The sequence below is a fragment of the Manacus vitellinus genome, unplaced genomic scaffold (genome assembly GCF_001715985.3).
Source record: "Manacus vitellinus isolate BGI_N305 unplaced genomic scaffold, ASM171598v3 scaffold_3_pilon, whole genome shotgun sequence".
NCBI lineage: Eukaryota > Metazoa > Chordata > Aves > Passeriformes > Pipridae > Manacus > Manacus vitellinus.
Genome location: NW_021940535.1, coordinates 35,715,506 through 35,729,977, shown reverse-complemented (window position 1 = coordinate 35,729,977; position 14,472 = coordinate 35,715,506). Strand labels below are relative to the sequence as shown.

General features: G+C 36.6%; 1 protein-coding gene across 1 annotated transcript in view; it reads right to left on the bottom strand.

Moving 5' to 3' along the window:
- The window catches only part of LOC103763379 (macrophage mannose receptor 1), a 30,658-nt gene that overhangs the window by 1,973 nt on the left and 14,213 nt on the right, over positions 1-14,472 (bottom strand). Inside the window, exons 14-27 of the mRNA XM_018075453.2 lie at positions 14,186-14,330; positions 11,876-11,911; positions 11,611-11,774; positions 11,039-11,106; positions 10,124-10,224; positions 9,666-9,805; positions 8,675-8,789; positions 7,870-8,045; positions 7,078-7,180; positions 5,479-5,708; positions 4,831-4,996; positions 3,329-3,475; positions 2,147-2,263; positions 1,145-1,312 (exon numbers count right to left, since the gene is read on the bottom strand). Coding sequence (XP_017930942.2) covers positions 1,145-1,312; positions 2,147-2,263; positions 3,329-3,475; positions 4,831-4,996; positions 5,479-5,708; positions 7,078-7,180; positions 7,870-8,045; positions 8,675-8,789; positions 9,666-9,805; positions 10,124-10,224; positions 11,039-11,106; positions 11,611-11,774; positions 11,876-11,911; positions 14,186-14,330 — 1,876 coding nt within the window. The remainder of the gene's footprint in view (positions 1-1,144; positions 1,313-2,146; positions 2,264-3,328; positions 3,476-4,830; positions 4,997-5,478; positions 5,709-7,077; positions 7,181-7,869; positions 8,046-8,674; positions 8,790-9,665; positions 9,806-10,123; positions 10,225-11,038; positions 11,107-11,610; positions 11,775-11,875; positions 11,912-14,185; positions 14,331-14,472) is intronic.

Here is a 14,472-nt window from a genome sequence, read left to right as displayed (position 1 = left end):
AAAGCAATGCATTGAGCTTTCCTGTGTTTGTGAGCACGAAGGAAAAGCAAGAGTTGAATTTGTTCCGTGAAAGTATGCAGAGCTGGCTGTAATGGAATGAGTATTTAGTTGTGCTGAAACACTGTTCTGCCGGAGAACCCCGTGTCAGGGAATATCCTCTGTACTTTAGCTTGCATGTCGGGGCCACTCACAGTCAAACCCGTCAAACAAAGTGTGTGTTGACAGTGAGTTTATACTTAATGACACATCTGGTAAGAAAGAATTAGCATTCAGTAGTGTCCATTGCCTGACTACCAAAAGAAAACTAGGAGTTTTCCTAAAAGAAGGATTTTCCTTTTCAGAACATGCCCTGAACACTGCCGAACGCTGCTGTGACTGCTGCTTCCCACCTCAGCTGCAGCTTTGCTTTGGGGGCGAAGGATTGAACCTCAGAAACATCCTGAACCTCAGTGTTGTGAAACAGGGCAGGAAATCAGGCTTTTTTTCAGAATTAACAGTTAAACTTCAAAATAACCACATGGCTACTTGGCTCAAAATATTCTGATATTTCTACTTCCTGACCAAAGCAGATGGTGCTCAGTTACACAGAAACACAATATTAAAAAAAAAAAAATGCTAACCAAAACACTTCTACTCTTTTCAAAGGTCACTATATGCTCTCTGGATCATGCTTCCGTTCTTTTGTTATTTAAATAGAATTGCTTCATCCATCTCCTACTGGAACAGCATGTATCATAGTACAGCAAGAGGAAGAATAGCAAATTATTGATGCAGCCCTTGTTCCACAGAAAGACAATAGGAATGTTTGTAGGAAAAGATGGGGTTAGTAGGAAAAGATGTGTTTATGTTGGAGAGGAACAAAACAACAGAGTTTAAATTTTTTTTTTCAGAAAATATTGATAATTTTTTATTATTAATTGAATATTCATCACAGAATGTAAGCAAATCTGAGGTTATGAAGCAAGGAATCATGAACAGGGCAAACAAAAAAAGGATAAGTCAATATAAAAATATTTTTGTCTGAACACTGTAACAGGTGATAAGCAGGACTGTTTTATGTTGATCTTTTGTAATGATCATATTGTGCTAGTACTACTAAAAAAACCCTTAAACATCAAGAACAAATATTAAAAAATTCACTTACTCTTTGCCTTCTTACAAATAAAACCCTTTTGGGAAGAGCAAGGAAGGATACTCCAGTAACCCGTGGACGCAGACAACTCCACGCAATAATCAAGCTGGTCCTCTGAGGGGGTTCCTTCACTCCAGTTGACAAAGTCTAAGGCACTGTTGTCTTGCCAAAGCAGTTGCCCTAATGTTGCAAATGTTAGTATCAATACTAATAGGTCCACATGAAAGGTCTTCACCTTAGTGAATATTAATGCAATATTACTTTATTCAGCCTAATAAAGCAATAATACTTTCTTCAAAAATTCCATCTGCAGTTGTTTTCTAATGCATTTGATTTGATTTTATTTAATTCTCTTCTCAAAAAGGGTATAATTGCTTTTCCACATTATGATTTGCAGATTTTTCAGTCATAACTTAGTTTTAATTTATATTGCTCCATATTTTTGTCTAGGATACTAAAGTTTCAAACTGAAAAAAGCTAAAACTATGCTTTTTTATTCTAATTTCTAAATCATTATTTCAGCAGTATCCAGTGAAAATCAAGCAACTTTTATTGCAATACTTAAACATATGTTTAGTTAAAATTAAAACTTTTCTTTTTTGTATAAACTCTGAAAGAAATTTTTGATGTTTCAATGAACTGAAAATAATCTAAAATAAAATCCCTTCTGACTGTCTGTGGATTGATACCAATGTTTTTTTCCAGATGCGTGTTTTCCACTGCACTCTTTAGCCAGCAGCCTAAATTTCTCCATACAGAGACAGAGAGAAGCTTAGTGCTGTGGGTTCTAGCTGCACACCCCCAGCTCCTACATGGGTGCTCCTCAGACAGAACATGTCCCCCACTGGGAAAGGCTTTCTCGCAGACCAGGAATAGGAGGTGTCCTCAGGGAGGGCTGAGGTCAGAACTTCTACTGTACTTCAATTAGTTGCTTAAAAACAATGTATCTTATTAATATTTTTGCCCATTTAATAAAGTCTATTTATGTTTATTTATAGTACTTAGAATAGTTACCCTTTACATTTCTGTAGATTCCTATCCAAAAGCCACTTGTCTTGCTTGTGTATAAGTCTGCATGTTCTACTAAAAAGTTGGATTCAGCTGAATCTTCTACAGAAGTCAACATACCACCTATTAACAAAACAATAGAAGATGATTGGAGGTATCTCCAACATAGTTACAGCTTTTGAGATAGGGTAAAGTTAATAATAAAACCTCTCCTGCAGGCAGGGAGTAAACAAGTGTTTGAATAGAAACCAGAGAATCATGTCCAGCTGTAGAGGAACAGCACAGACAGTGACTGATGTCATCAGAACTGAAAGACGTGAAAGCACAGTGAAGATGATGATTTTTAAACACCAGGCAAAATGCACTATATTTTCAAGTGATTGGATGATATTTTTTATAGGAATTATGGATGATTATTCATTTGCTCTTTGAATTGCTACATGTCATCCTGTCAAACCACAAACTGGCAATGGTGGTAAAGTAAGAGGGCCAAGAGGAGCTAAAAAGATATTAAACAAAGGATCCATTTCTTTTGGGCAGTATAGTGCTTCCTTTTCTCTTTCACAGCCTCCTGAGATAGGGATGAGGTAGGTGATGACTCAGCAGCATAGGTGAAAGAGTGCCAAGGTGCAGCTCCTGGCCTTGGCCAGGACCAGATGTCCCCAAGGAGGGGGAGGGAAATGTTTGCCTTCCTCTGGCTCTGTAGTCTGCCAGGGAGCCTTGCTGGTCAATCGAGGGCTTCCAGGCAGCACATGCAACCCCTTTCACATCACAAAAAGGTGATATGTGTTAGAAAGGAGTGATTGTTATTATGATATTTACTTTGACTATTGTGTAGGGCAAAATATGGAAAAGAAGGGATAAGGCCAGAAACAGGTGTTTTGCTTTGTTTTGTTTTGATTTTTTTTTTAATTACATAAAATTTTAAATATTACTATAAAGAGAAACTTTGTGAAGGAAGAAATATAACGAGAAACAAGCACAGCTGAAAAATAAAACAAGGAAATCTGATCACCTTAAGTTCAACATAGCTGAAAAGCACAGAATGGTGGGAAATAAATGAGACATTTATTTTCCTTTTTTTTTAGTATTTGTAGATTTTGCAGTATTACTTTTCAAGACTTTTTTTAAAGTCTTCTTTTTTATGTCAAGATTGAAATCCTATCTTTGGGTAAAAAGAATAATTACCTGATTGAATGCACTGAGTCACAGACTGAGCCCAGCTCATTTCATTGGCATTGAAGTAATAGCAGTGGCTTCGGAAAGGAATCCAAGATATGTGATCAGATTCGGGACATTTTCCAATATCCTGTGGGGGATCAGAAGGAAGTACGCCTAGAAGAAATGAGATATTATGGATACTTTCTTTCAGTAGGGATTGCAGTTCTTCAAATATGAAATCAAGTATTAAAAACACCTTTTCTTAAAATACTTAAAATATTCTTTGGCACATAGTGCTAGAATTATCAGTGACTAAGTCAAGACTGACTATGAGGAACAGGAATACTCAGCAGCAAGTGGATGACTCAATGTGAACCTGGACTCTTCTGTGTTACTAACTGAATCAGACTTGAACTGTCTCAAGGATATTTGAGTGTTCAGAGATTTTGGTTCTAGTTTATGTTGTTATAATCAAAAAATTTGTATAAATAAAAGAAACAGTAAAAAGCAGAAAAAAAACCCCAACCCCCAAACCAGATAACTCCCAAACCCTCAAGATGTTCAAATAAGTTTGTTTTTAAATGAAATGTCATCTAAACACTAGTTTACTATGGAAATTTCCCATTTAATATTTTCCTCAAGATAACAATCCTTACATAAAATTTCTTTCACTCTGACAATGCATAGAATAATTTGAGGCTCACTGAACGTTTATGTAGTAGCTCCTCATTTTCCTGCAAGCAATGATATTATGGAAAGAAACAGCAACATTGTCAGTTAGTACATGTGTTTTTAAAGCAAAAGTTGCAAATTAACAGATATGAAGTTCAAAGTATGGCCTGGAAAAGAAATTAAAAAAACAAACAAACACAAAATCATATCAAAATAAACTCTGAATTTCCATTAAGTCTGCATCACTAGAGCTAAAATGTGTTACTGTATTAGAAATGAGAAAGCAAAAAGGTTCAGTCCCATCCTGAGGTTTGCCTATAGCTTTAACTGTGTAGTATTTCTCAGCGGTACCCATAGAATCCCTAGGAAGTATGAACTTTTGTTTGGACCAATACCAGACTCTTTTTTTATTAGATACAACTCTCCCTCCTTTACCCAGTTTTTAGAATCTTATAGAAATGATGTAATAATCAGTGTATGAATGATGCATATATGTTGAAGAAACCAAATTTATTTTATACTGAATGGACTTCATTTATTAGAGGCCTTCCCACAAACCCCCTGTCAGCAAAACATTTTACATTCTAGACTTCATGTGAAATGTTTAATGCTCCCAGAATCTCTATGAGCTGTCTGCCTGCTCCCAAGGTAGCTATCACTCCAGTCCAGTAAAATGGCAATATCTTGGCTGGTGAATGACAACACCATCAAAATAAAGTATTGTTCTTGCAAAATAAAGGTAATGACATTGCATACTCAGGCTTATTATTCCTTTATATGTACTTAGAATTTTATATTTCAGTCAAAGCAGATAAAGTAAGGTTTCTGCCATAAAACCAAAAATCACCATAGCTTACCCTCAAATTTTTTGCAGAGAGGAAGATGCTTTTCATTACAAGATGCTGTTTTCCAGGCCCCAGAGAGCTTCAGATAGACACAGGCTACTTTCTGTTTTGGTTCTCCATAGTCCCACTTAGAAAAGCTTATTTTCTCTTTATCGGTCCATCTATAATAGCCAGGATTCTAAAATTGAAACAGACATTTAACATAATTTTTCTACACTCTTCATCTGCTGTTTCAGGTAAATGGAGTTACACAAAAGCACGTTTTCAAAGTGATATATACACCTCAGTTTGTATATCTGTCCTAGTACTGTTAAAATACTGAATCAGGATTCAGCAACATAAAAACAAGACACAGCAGTATGCCTTCCATGCTGGGAAACATGAAATCCGTGGAAAGCTCAGGTGGAAAAAGGTCTCAGGGCTGGCTGTCAAACAAGCACGTTAAGCTCCAGTGGAGTTTTGAGGAGAAACATTCAGGAGTAAACTGCAGCTATCACTATGAAAAACCTGAGAAAATTATTACTTTGTAAGGAAGAAAAGATAAATATGCAGGAGCAGAAATTCTTGAGTCTATGTTTAGTATTACTTTCTCCCCTTTTTTGCTGATAGTAACCCAATCATAGCATTTAACTGCACTAACTACAAATTTATTAATCTTACCACATTACTGTTGAGCCCAATCCATAAAGGCTCTCCATATTGCACTGCCTGCAGCAGCAAGAATATATTACTGTAATAATCAAAAATGCTGGCAAGCTCTGAAGATTTCTCCTTGCAGGCTTTTCTTGCTTCTTCCCAATTCATTTTAGAAGGAATGATTAAATAGCTGCTGTTACCATAATGGATGAAATCAGAATCTGGAGCACTTGTGGAATAAAACAGTTCGGGCTCTGTTGGAAAGAGGTACAAATTTGAGAGGAAGGGGAAAATTACTAGCTGTCAGATAGCAGCATCACTTTTGAGTAACATATGAATATAATGCATCAAGTAAAAGCATTTCTTATTTGAAACCCGGGAGACTTACTTTAATGGTAATTTGGAATTATTTTAAACTATAGTGTAAATAATGTATTCAGGAATTAGGGGGAGGTAGAAAATGAGCTGTGTGTATCTATAGACATACACTGACCAGATGAAATTATGTAAATACTGGTCCCACCAAGATCCTCTGCCCAGAGTTTTCCACGTCCCCCACCCTCAGTGCAGGTGAAGTTCCTCCCAGGTACAAGCACAGGACAGGGTCTCCACATCACTTCAGTCTCAAAATAGGGGTGAATTTCATTCTAAGCAAAGTTTGTGACCCAACTGCTACATGTAGGATGAAGTGAAAAAGGAAATTGCAGTTGTGCCTTAAATTATATATGTGGAAGCAGAAGGCAAAGGCCCTAGAGCCAGTGATGGGGACAGAAAAAGGGACAAAAAGTGTCTTTGTGTTCAGCTACTGCTGAGGATGCCCTGGCAATTGTTTTTGCTAGTGTCATCCTTGTGCATCTTTCTACACTTGCATGGGACAGAGACTGTGAAACATCTGGCCCAGCTGTGGCTTCTTCCTGTATTTTTACTTGTTGCTCAGCAGTTCCCTGGTTTTATTCCTGCAAACTCTGCAGTGTAGCTGTGCTCCGGATATGTCTCCCACCCTGAGGCTACACAAAGAAAATTAGAACTTTTGCCCTTCTGAGTATTGCTGTTCTTATGACATAAAGGCGTTGCCAGGGACCAACAAGCAAACTAACCAGCTTAACTGGCCTCACTTAACCCCTCAGTTGGAGGTCACTGTTGGATTTGTCTTTCTGTACTGTACTTGCAAAATAATTGGATTCAGACGCCTATATCTGTGACAGCCGGGTAAAGCACAGATGGTTAAACCTTTCTGTCAGTAGAGAACAGGTATTTTGAAGGCACAGCTCTTCTAGGAAGCTGGTTTGGGCATCTTTCTCATGATGAGGCAGGTGAATCCTTCCTTCAAAGTATCTGCTTGCCACATGCAGGCAACTGATTTAAGTGTGGATATCTATAGTCAGCCTCTCTGAGTGTTGATAGGTGTGCTGATAGGGTAGAGGTCATAAAGCACAAACTTTTCTATAGTCCTTATTCCAAAGTGACTTTCATGACTGGAATTCCTTAGCTGGGGAAGTAGCCCTGCTTCTCTCACCCCGCCTGCTACACTCACAGCCGTGCAGTTGCAACTGAGGACTTAAATGCTCAAATTGTTCAGTAAATGTCTTGCAACAAAAAATACCCCTGAAAATTAAAACTTACTGCTGTTCATCTGGCAAATATAGCTTTTTTTATGCTTGCAGTTAGTATTTTCCCAAAATCCTTCTTTATCTACAGATCCTTTCGTCATTGCAATACAGTCAGTCTAGGAAAAAAAACCAAACAAAACCCCAAATTGTTGCTGATAGAGTGCAAAATGCCCAGAAAAATAATAGAAATAGATGTGAGGAGAAAAATGTAATAGCTTTCTTTTCTAATTTTCTGGCTCTTATTTCCATTTATTGTTTCTTGGAAATTAAATGTATTATATTATATATCTTAAGCAAATGTACTTTCATTGGTAGACTAATGCAAGAACTTTTGTCAGTTTATTAAAATTCCTGGGAATGTATTGACGTTGTTTTTACTATGTAGTTTATGTTAATCTGTACTGAATTTGTTGGGGTTTCATTTGGACTCATGCCATACAAGGTAAAACAGTAAACCAGAGTAAAAATCACAGCTATTAATATGGAATATTTTCAGTAAATATAATAATACTAATAAATATAATTAATTCTAGCAGTAAATATAATACAGCATTCGTTTTCTGCAGTTCTAGACTTCCAGAAAGGAATGACAATAAGCGTGGACTCTAAACATGCCTATTAATCTCTGAGTACAGCTTTAAAAATTTGGTCTTCAAAATATTCAGTTGCCTTCTGCTTTAAGCTATTGAAAGCAAGATCTTAACTGAAATAGAAGTCGGGTTGGTTGCTTGGATCTTGAGTATGTTATCTAAGCTGCGCATTTTCTGATTTTTTTCTGTTTACTTGTATTATTTTTTCTGTTTACCTCTATATACTTCCTGTCAGGCCATACGTATTCATCTCTAAATGGGAATCCTCGTGCCCACTTAGAATAGTCAAATATGCTTCCATCTGTCCAAAGATATGTACCCTCAGAGATAATGTCATTCAGTCCAATCCATGTTCCACTGGCAATATCCTTTAGCTGGAAGGTGAGGAAGGCTAATAAAAAAAATAGATTAAAAAAAAAAATAAAATAAAAAGTAGCTAAGGAGTGTCCTTTCTTCAAATTCCATGTAAATGAAAGCACAAATAAAACAACCAATCATCTTTTAAAAATATTGGAAATATCAAGTTCAGTATTGCTAGACTATGAGCTAATGGTAAAAGATAAAAATAACAATGGGTAGTTGAACTGAAGTAGTTTGATTTCAGAGGAAAAAAAGAAACATTTTTTTGATAAAAATTATTTAGGCTTCCTGGAAGTATTATAGAAATGGGGGCTAGGAGGGACTTGAAAGGATTATTCAGTCTTCCACAATGTAGCATCCACTGCACATAAGTAATTTCTGATGGATGTTTGTTTACTGTCTAACTTGAATATCTGTGAGCATTTCCTAGCTATAAACTATTACAATTTATCTCATCTTCCAAGTCCATGGGGAACAGATTATTCTTTTCCTTCTGCATGATGCTTTTGTATCTCACTCCAGTTTTCTCTCTGGATCAAGCAGTTCTGGGTCTTCCTTTATAGGTTATACTGTCTAGATCTGGAGGACATTTCAGCCTCATCATTAGATTGTAAAATGTGCTGGCTTCAAACATAGAGCTGTAAGGCTCAGGTGTCATACCTTGCACTTGATCATTGTGTATGGAGGCTAAATTTCCCCCTAATTCTATACAAATTCTTCTTGCGGAGTGCCACGTTAGTCTCTCTTCTTCTCTGGATCCAAATATTTTATAACACTGCAGAGAGAGTAAAGGATTAGAAAGAATTTCAGGCATCAAACCCCTTGATTTGGATCAATTCAGTGCTAGTCCCTGCATGCAAAGAGCAGCAGATAGGGGATTTGCTAAACATGAATCCTGTTGGCCAGTAAGAAGATAACACAGCTAATCACAGCAATGTGTGCACTTAGAGCAGAAAACCTACAAAAGCTTTTGAGGAATTAAGTAGGTATCCAGAGTGCACAGGTAATTTCAGGGACATTACTGAAAGGTGAGGGCTCCTCCCTTTTTATGCCCTTTGACTGCTTAAAAAGCTTTTCCTATTGATTGCATTGTGGGATTGATGTGTGGGTTTAATTTGTTGTTTGTTTGTTGGGGTTTTTTTAAGTTCATATGTTCAGGTTTTTTGCTTAACTTAGCAGAAAGCAATGCTTGCTTGTTTTCTGTATTTGATTTGACATTTATTGATGTTTGTTACTCAGCTTAAGATGAGGTCTGTGGTAGCCAGTTACATATGGAAAAGTGTGACCTTTCATATTTTCATCTCAGTGTTACTCAGAAAAAGGGTCTTACATTTACAGGTGAGGATAATGGAACAAGATTTCCATGCAGTAAGTGTGCTGAAATAACCAGAAAATTCCAAAGACTGGAAAAGTAAGTATGGCCAAAGGCATATGGACATCTACAAAAATTGTAACTTCAAACATTCAAATCACCTGTTTTTGAGATTTAGTTACAAATTTGCCAACCTGGAAATTTACTACACTGCTAACTAGATGCCTCTTAATAAATTGGTATATGAAGATAGAGAATTTATATGGTGAGATAAAAGGGATAGTTGGTTTCTTCATCTATAGAAAATCTGCTAAATATGGCTGAGATTTATTACTGCACCTTATTGTTAAACAAAAGCCAAGTTTCAGGGCATCCTCCGAGAGGTGGAAGTACAGTAGGAGCAAATCCTGAGTAAGTTGAATTATGCCTTTCACAGATAAAGGCATTTTTCACAGCACAGCTTATATCTTTCCAAAAGCCTGTAAAGAAATGGAATACAGATAATTATTGTACAGATTACAGAGAAACTCTGGTACCACCACTACAACACTACCTGAGACAGCATTCATAAAGCACAGATGAAACACATTGACCCAAATACACTCCTCCTTCCTCTGCCATATGTTTGTCTCCTAATAGTGTTGGCACGGTTTCAAACCTCAGCATGTTTGTAATGAAAGTGTCAGTATTTTGAACTACCTCTTTTTGGGGTAGCCTCAAATTTAAATACATACCAAACATTTCAGATTTTGATGCTAAGTTTTTACCCAAATATTTCTTGTTGCCATTTTACTCACCAAAATCTTGTGACATTATTACACAGTTTTCATCATTATTTACAAAATTGGGTTCATTTGGAGCCCAGGACACATAGTTCACGGGGGTCTCATCCAGCCATCTGGAAGAAACAAGGGGACAGTGGCTGCCAGACAGACATCTCCAGCAGTCAGTCACAAGGTCTGCTTAGACAGAGGGCTAAGCAAGGTATCAGCAGTGACCAGTGGGTGAAGGCTCTACATATCCCAGAGAGGACATAGCCCCAGCATTACTGCTGGTTCTCATCTGTCTAGTACTATCACATTCAAGGCCCATCAGCAGTCCATGGACTTCCTTTGCATTCCAGAAAGGTGTCCTCCTGAAAGTCTTCTACAAACATTGTTAAAAGAGGTTCTCTACCAGAAATTTCAGAAAGCCTATTGGATGAGATGTTGCTTATGCTTCTTGCTTCCAGCGCACATAACTTGAACTACTGAGATTAATCTGATTAAACATTTCTATATACTTTTTATCAAAACTTCTTAGACTTTCTCAGGCTTTCTCAGACATTGGAGATCTGGTCAGAGTAAATCTCATCCTTAGGTCGATGTCTAAAATGAATCGGGTGAATAACATCCTAAAACGAGCTGCCTCTCCTCACTAACTATGCAGATTTGCTTGGGTGTTTAACTCAGTTCTTTCAGTGTAAGACATTAAGTAAAATGAGTCTCAGCCTGAACTTCTATTGGGTTTGCTCTCCTAAATCTGGGAAAAAAAAGACATTGCTTAAATACAGAAGTGTTACACTTCTGATGTAAGACATCTTGTGAAAACAATCCAGAGGTCAGTTGCACAAGAGTTACTATATTGTAAAACAAAAGCACACACAAATGATCCCTAAAAGCAAGATGAAATTACCATCATTTGTTGTCCATTACCAGTTTTCCTTTACTCACCTGAATCTCTTATCAAAGCTGACAACTAAGCCAATGAAATATGATTCCCGTTTGTGTTTTGTGTAACTCTAAAACAAAAATAATTAAAAGTTAAGCACTAACTCTTCCTCAACATCAAGCAAAAACCTGGAAGCCAATTAACCATGGCTGTGATTATTTTTTCCTATTTCCTTTTTTTTTTTCCCTGCAGGATTTGAGCCTCAGGTAAGAATAATGTAGGTTTAGACCCAGATTTCAAGCAGGCAACAGGGATATGTGGAACATCCTAGAGTAAGGAACTCACTGGACAAGAAAGCAATAATCAGTGTGCTGAATACTACATATATTAGACGAGATAAGCAACCTAGGCATGAACTATCCTTTGCTACACCTTTAACGTTTGCATGACATTTTTCTCTACCTATTAAAAACAGCAGTAATTTCTTTGCAGGTCCTGAGCAAGTCTATTGTTCTATAAATAAACAATGTGGGACAATAGCTCGGGACTCCAGCCTTGCCGAATAGTTAGGCTGTTCCTTTTATCATCTGCTCTGCTTCAAAATTCAATTTTAATTAATAGGCTCAGTGCTTACATATTTCCATAGAAATTGTCTTTTGCTTTCATTGTCAATGACAACAAGATCTGCAAAGTTCTTCTGACAAATTCTCCGTGCTTCTTCCATGTGGACATGTTCTCTGCTGAAATAGTACTGCTTATCTTCATATATAATCCATCCATCACTAGTGGATTGATATTCTGAAAGATAAGGAATCATATATAATACATTCATAATCTGGTCTGTACAAAGTCTGAAAACTATACCATAATCAACTTTTTGAAAGAGGAAAAGATCCTACCAAGTTTGTAGTCTGGTACAGGTTTTAGCAGTGTACCTGTAAAATAAAAGATCATCATGAGCAACATTCCAAATACAAAAAAGCAGAGGGGTTTGCTTTATGTAGTTTAACATGCTTTGTATAATAGAGGGAAAGAAATTTCAACAAACAATGAATTATGCTAATGCATTTTCAAGAATTTAGAGCACATATCACCATATTAAATTATGTGTATAATTTAGAAATATTTATCTAGTGAAAAACATGTATTTTGCAGTATATATATATATATCACCAAAAGCACTGACTTAAACAATCCAGAATGCACAGTAAACTCTTGGTAAACTGACTTTACTATGAAAAAGTATTTTAGCATTTTTCTTGACATGCTGTGATTAACTTTTTTTATATTCTTGGGACTAGAGCCAAAACACATAATCCAGCCAATACAGTAATTTCTAAAGTTTATCTACATCATAGTAAACTATTTGCAAGTACTGAAAGCTTAGTTCTTGTATATTGTTAATACTACACATAATTTCCAGTGTCTCAATGAATTCCTCCTTTCCTGATGTCTGTTTTTAAGAGTTCTGTAGAGCCAATAGATATGAAACCCAAGTTTCTAATTACAGAATGGACCAGGAGGAAGCAATTAAGCTGTTACTATTCCAGAGCCAGCTATAGACTCTCAAAAGTAGCTCTGCTTTCATTTGGATGCCTGTTATTTTGTACTTCTGGACTACTAATTCTCCTAGATTTCTCCATTTCTTCTGTGGTATAGAAATGACAGGAACACATTAGTATAGAAATGACAGGAACACATTGATGAGAAATAAGTGGGGAAAAAAAATGAAAAATCGAGTAAAATTCTTTTGGAGTCTTTCAAACAATTTATTCTTAAGTAATTAATGAAGAACAAAGCTAAAATTATTTAAATATCTTAATTATTACTTTACAGACTTCTTGTCATTTTGATTTTATTGTTTAATCCTAACATAGCTACAGCATTCATTGGTTTTCTGAAAAATGAAGTATCTCATGTAAATATGTGTCTTAAGTGAATATGAGGGATTAATATCTAAGCCTGTCTTCTCTCATGTTAATCATCATATAATCTAGACTTGCAATAACAAGATCAATTTCCTTAATTTTTCTTGCTTTTGAAAGGTCATCTAGGATCAAGATAAATTGATCAGAGTTTTTGTGTTATGGTTTCTGAAGTACTTGTGAGTAATCTCACCAAGAGCAAAGAACCACATCTGTATAAAGCAGCAAGTTCAGCACACCAGATAAGGCTGCACAGGATGTGCTGCTTCAAGCTGGTGTGCAGAAATCAGTGTTTGGATGGTACATTTGTGTGACTAATCTACCCACAAGGGAACAGTGATTCTTCCTTCTTGATTAAGCAATTTTTCAATGTTACCATGGTGCCTTATTCACCCTTTGAGGGTAATGGTTTGTTGGCAGTCATCAAGTATTAGACATACTCAGTGTTTTTTATATAACTGCTTATCCCTTCCCCTCCCTACTGTGCCTCCTACTAGTTCCCTGTGTGCATCCAATTTTCTTTTCATTTCAAGAAGTTTGTAAGAATCTCCTTCTCTATAGAGATGCACACAAATACTCAGTTTACAACAGGGATGTAGAAATAGGACTGAGTAAACAAAACAAATTCTTTCATTATCACTTGTCACTTGTGGTCTTCAGCCCATGCAGACCCCATTTTCCACTGACAGGCACCCCAACATACATCAGTCAGGTCCGTTTTATGACCCTGGTGCCAGTTTTGGGAGTTTTGGTGTTGGGGCCTTGCTTTCCAGGCAAAGCTGGTGGATGCAGGAGTCCGTCGGGGTTGCACCAGACTCTATTTTTGATCAGTTTTTCGGAGTTTCCAGTTCCTATAGCAACTGATCACTCTCTTTAGTTCCCATTATTTGTTTCACAGTGGGAAGCAAAGCTTTTGTCTCTGTTGTACAGAGAACTCTAGTGTCCTGCATCTTTGGCTATCCTGGATATGCCTGAAGCAGATAGAAATACAGGGAGGAGATAAAAGGAGAGGAGATAAGTACCTTTGCTTTGCAAATTTATTCAATCCATGACAGAAGGAGATAAAGCCAGAGATAAAGTAATAGGGACATCTTTAACTTCCTGCATCTGACTACAATTGAAATATCTCAATACATTTCTCTTGCTTTATGTGTTGCCTTCACTATAACTGGCTTTAAAATGAACAATTCCCAGTATTTTTCTTCCTTTCAATTTGTTTGAATCCATAAAATTTGCTTTTGAAACTTGGGTTTATTGCTCCAGTTAAATGAGGAAGTAATATACCTTTTTTTGTTTCACAAATCCAATTAAGCAAATGTTCACAGTGCAAGTCGTTCCAGCGCATTTTGGGTGATCTATTAAACATAACACAATGTTCAAGTTCTTCACGGTTGTTGGGTTCATCTTCATCCCAGTTCTCATAAATTACCTGTGTTGGAAATACATATCAATTACCAGGTGATTTGAGCTGAGTAGAAGTAATTGAGATTGCCAGTATAACACAATTTCAGTATCTTATCATCTCAAAGGCCTTGGTTATGGGATCAACAGGAGTTCAAATAGGTCTGAGA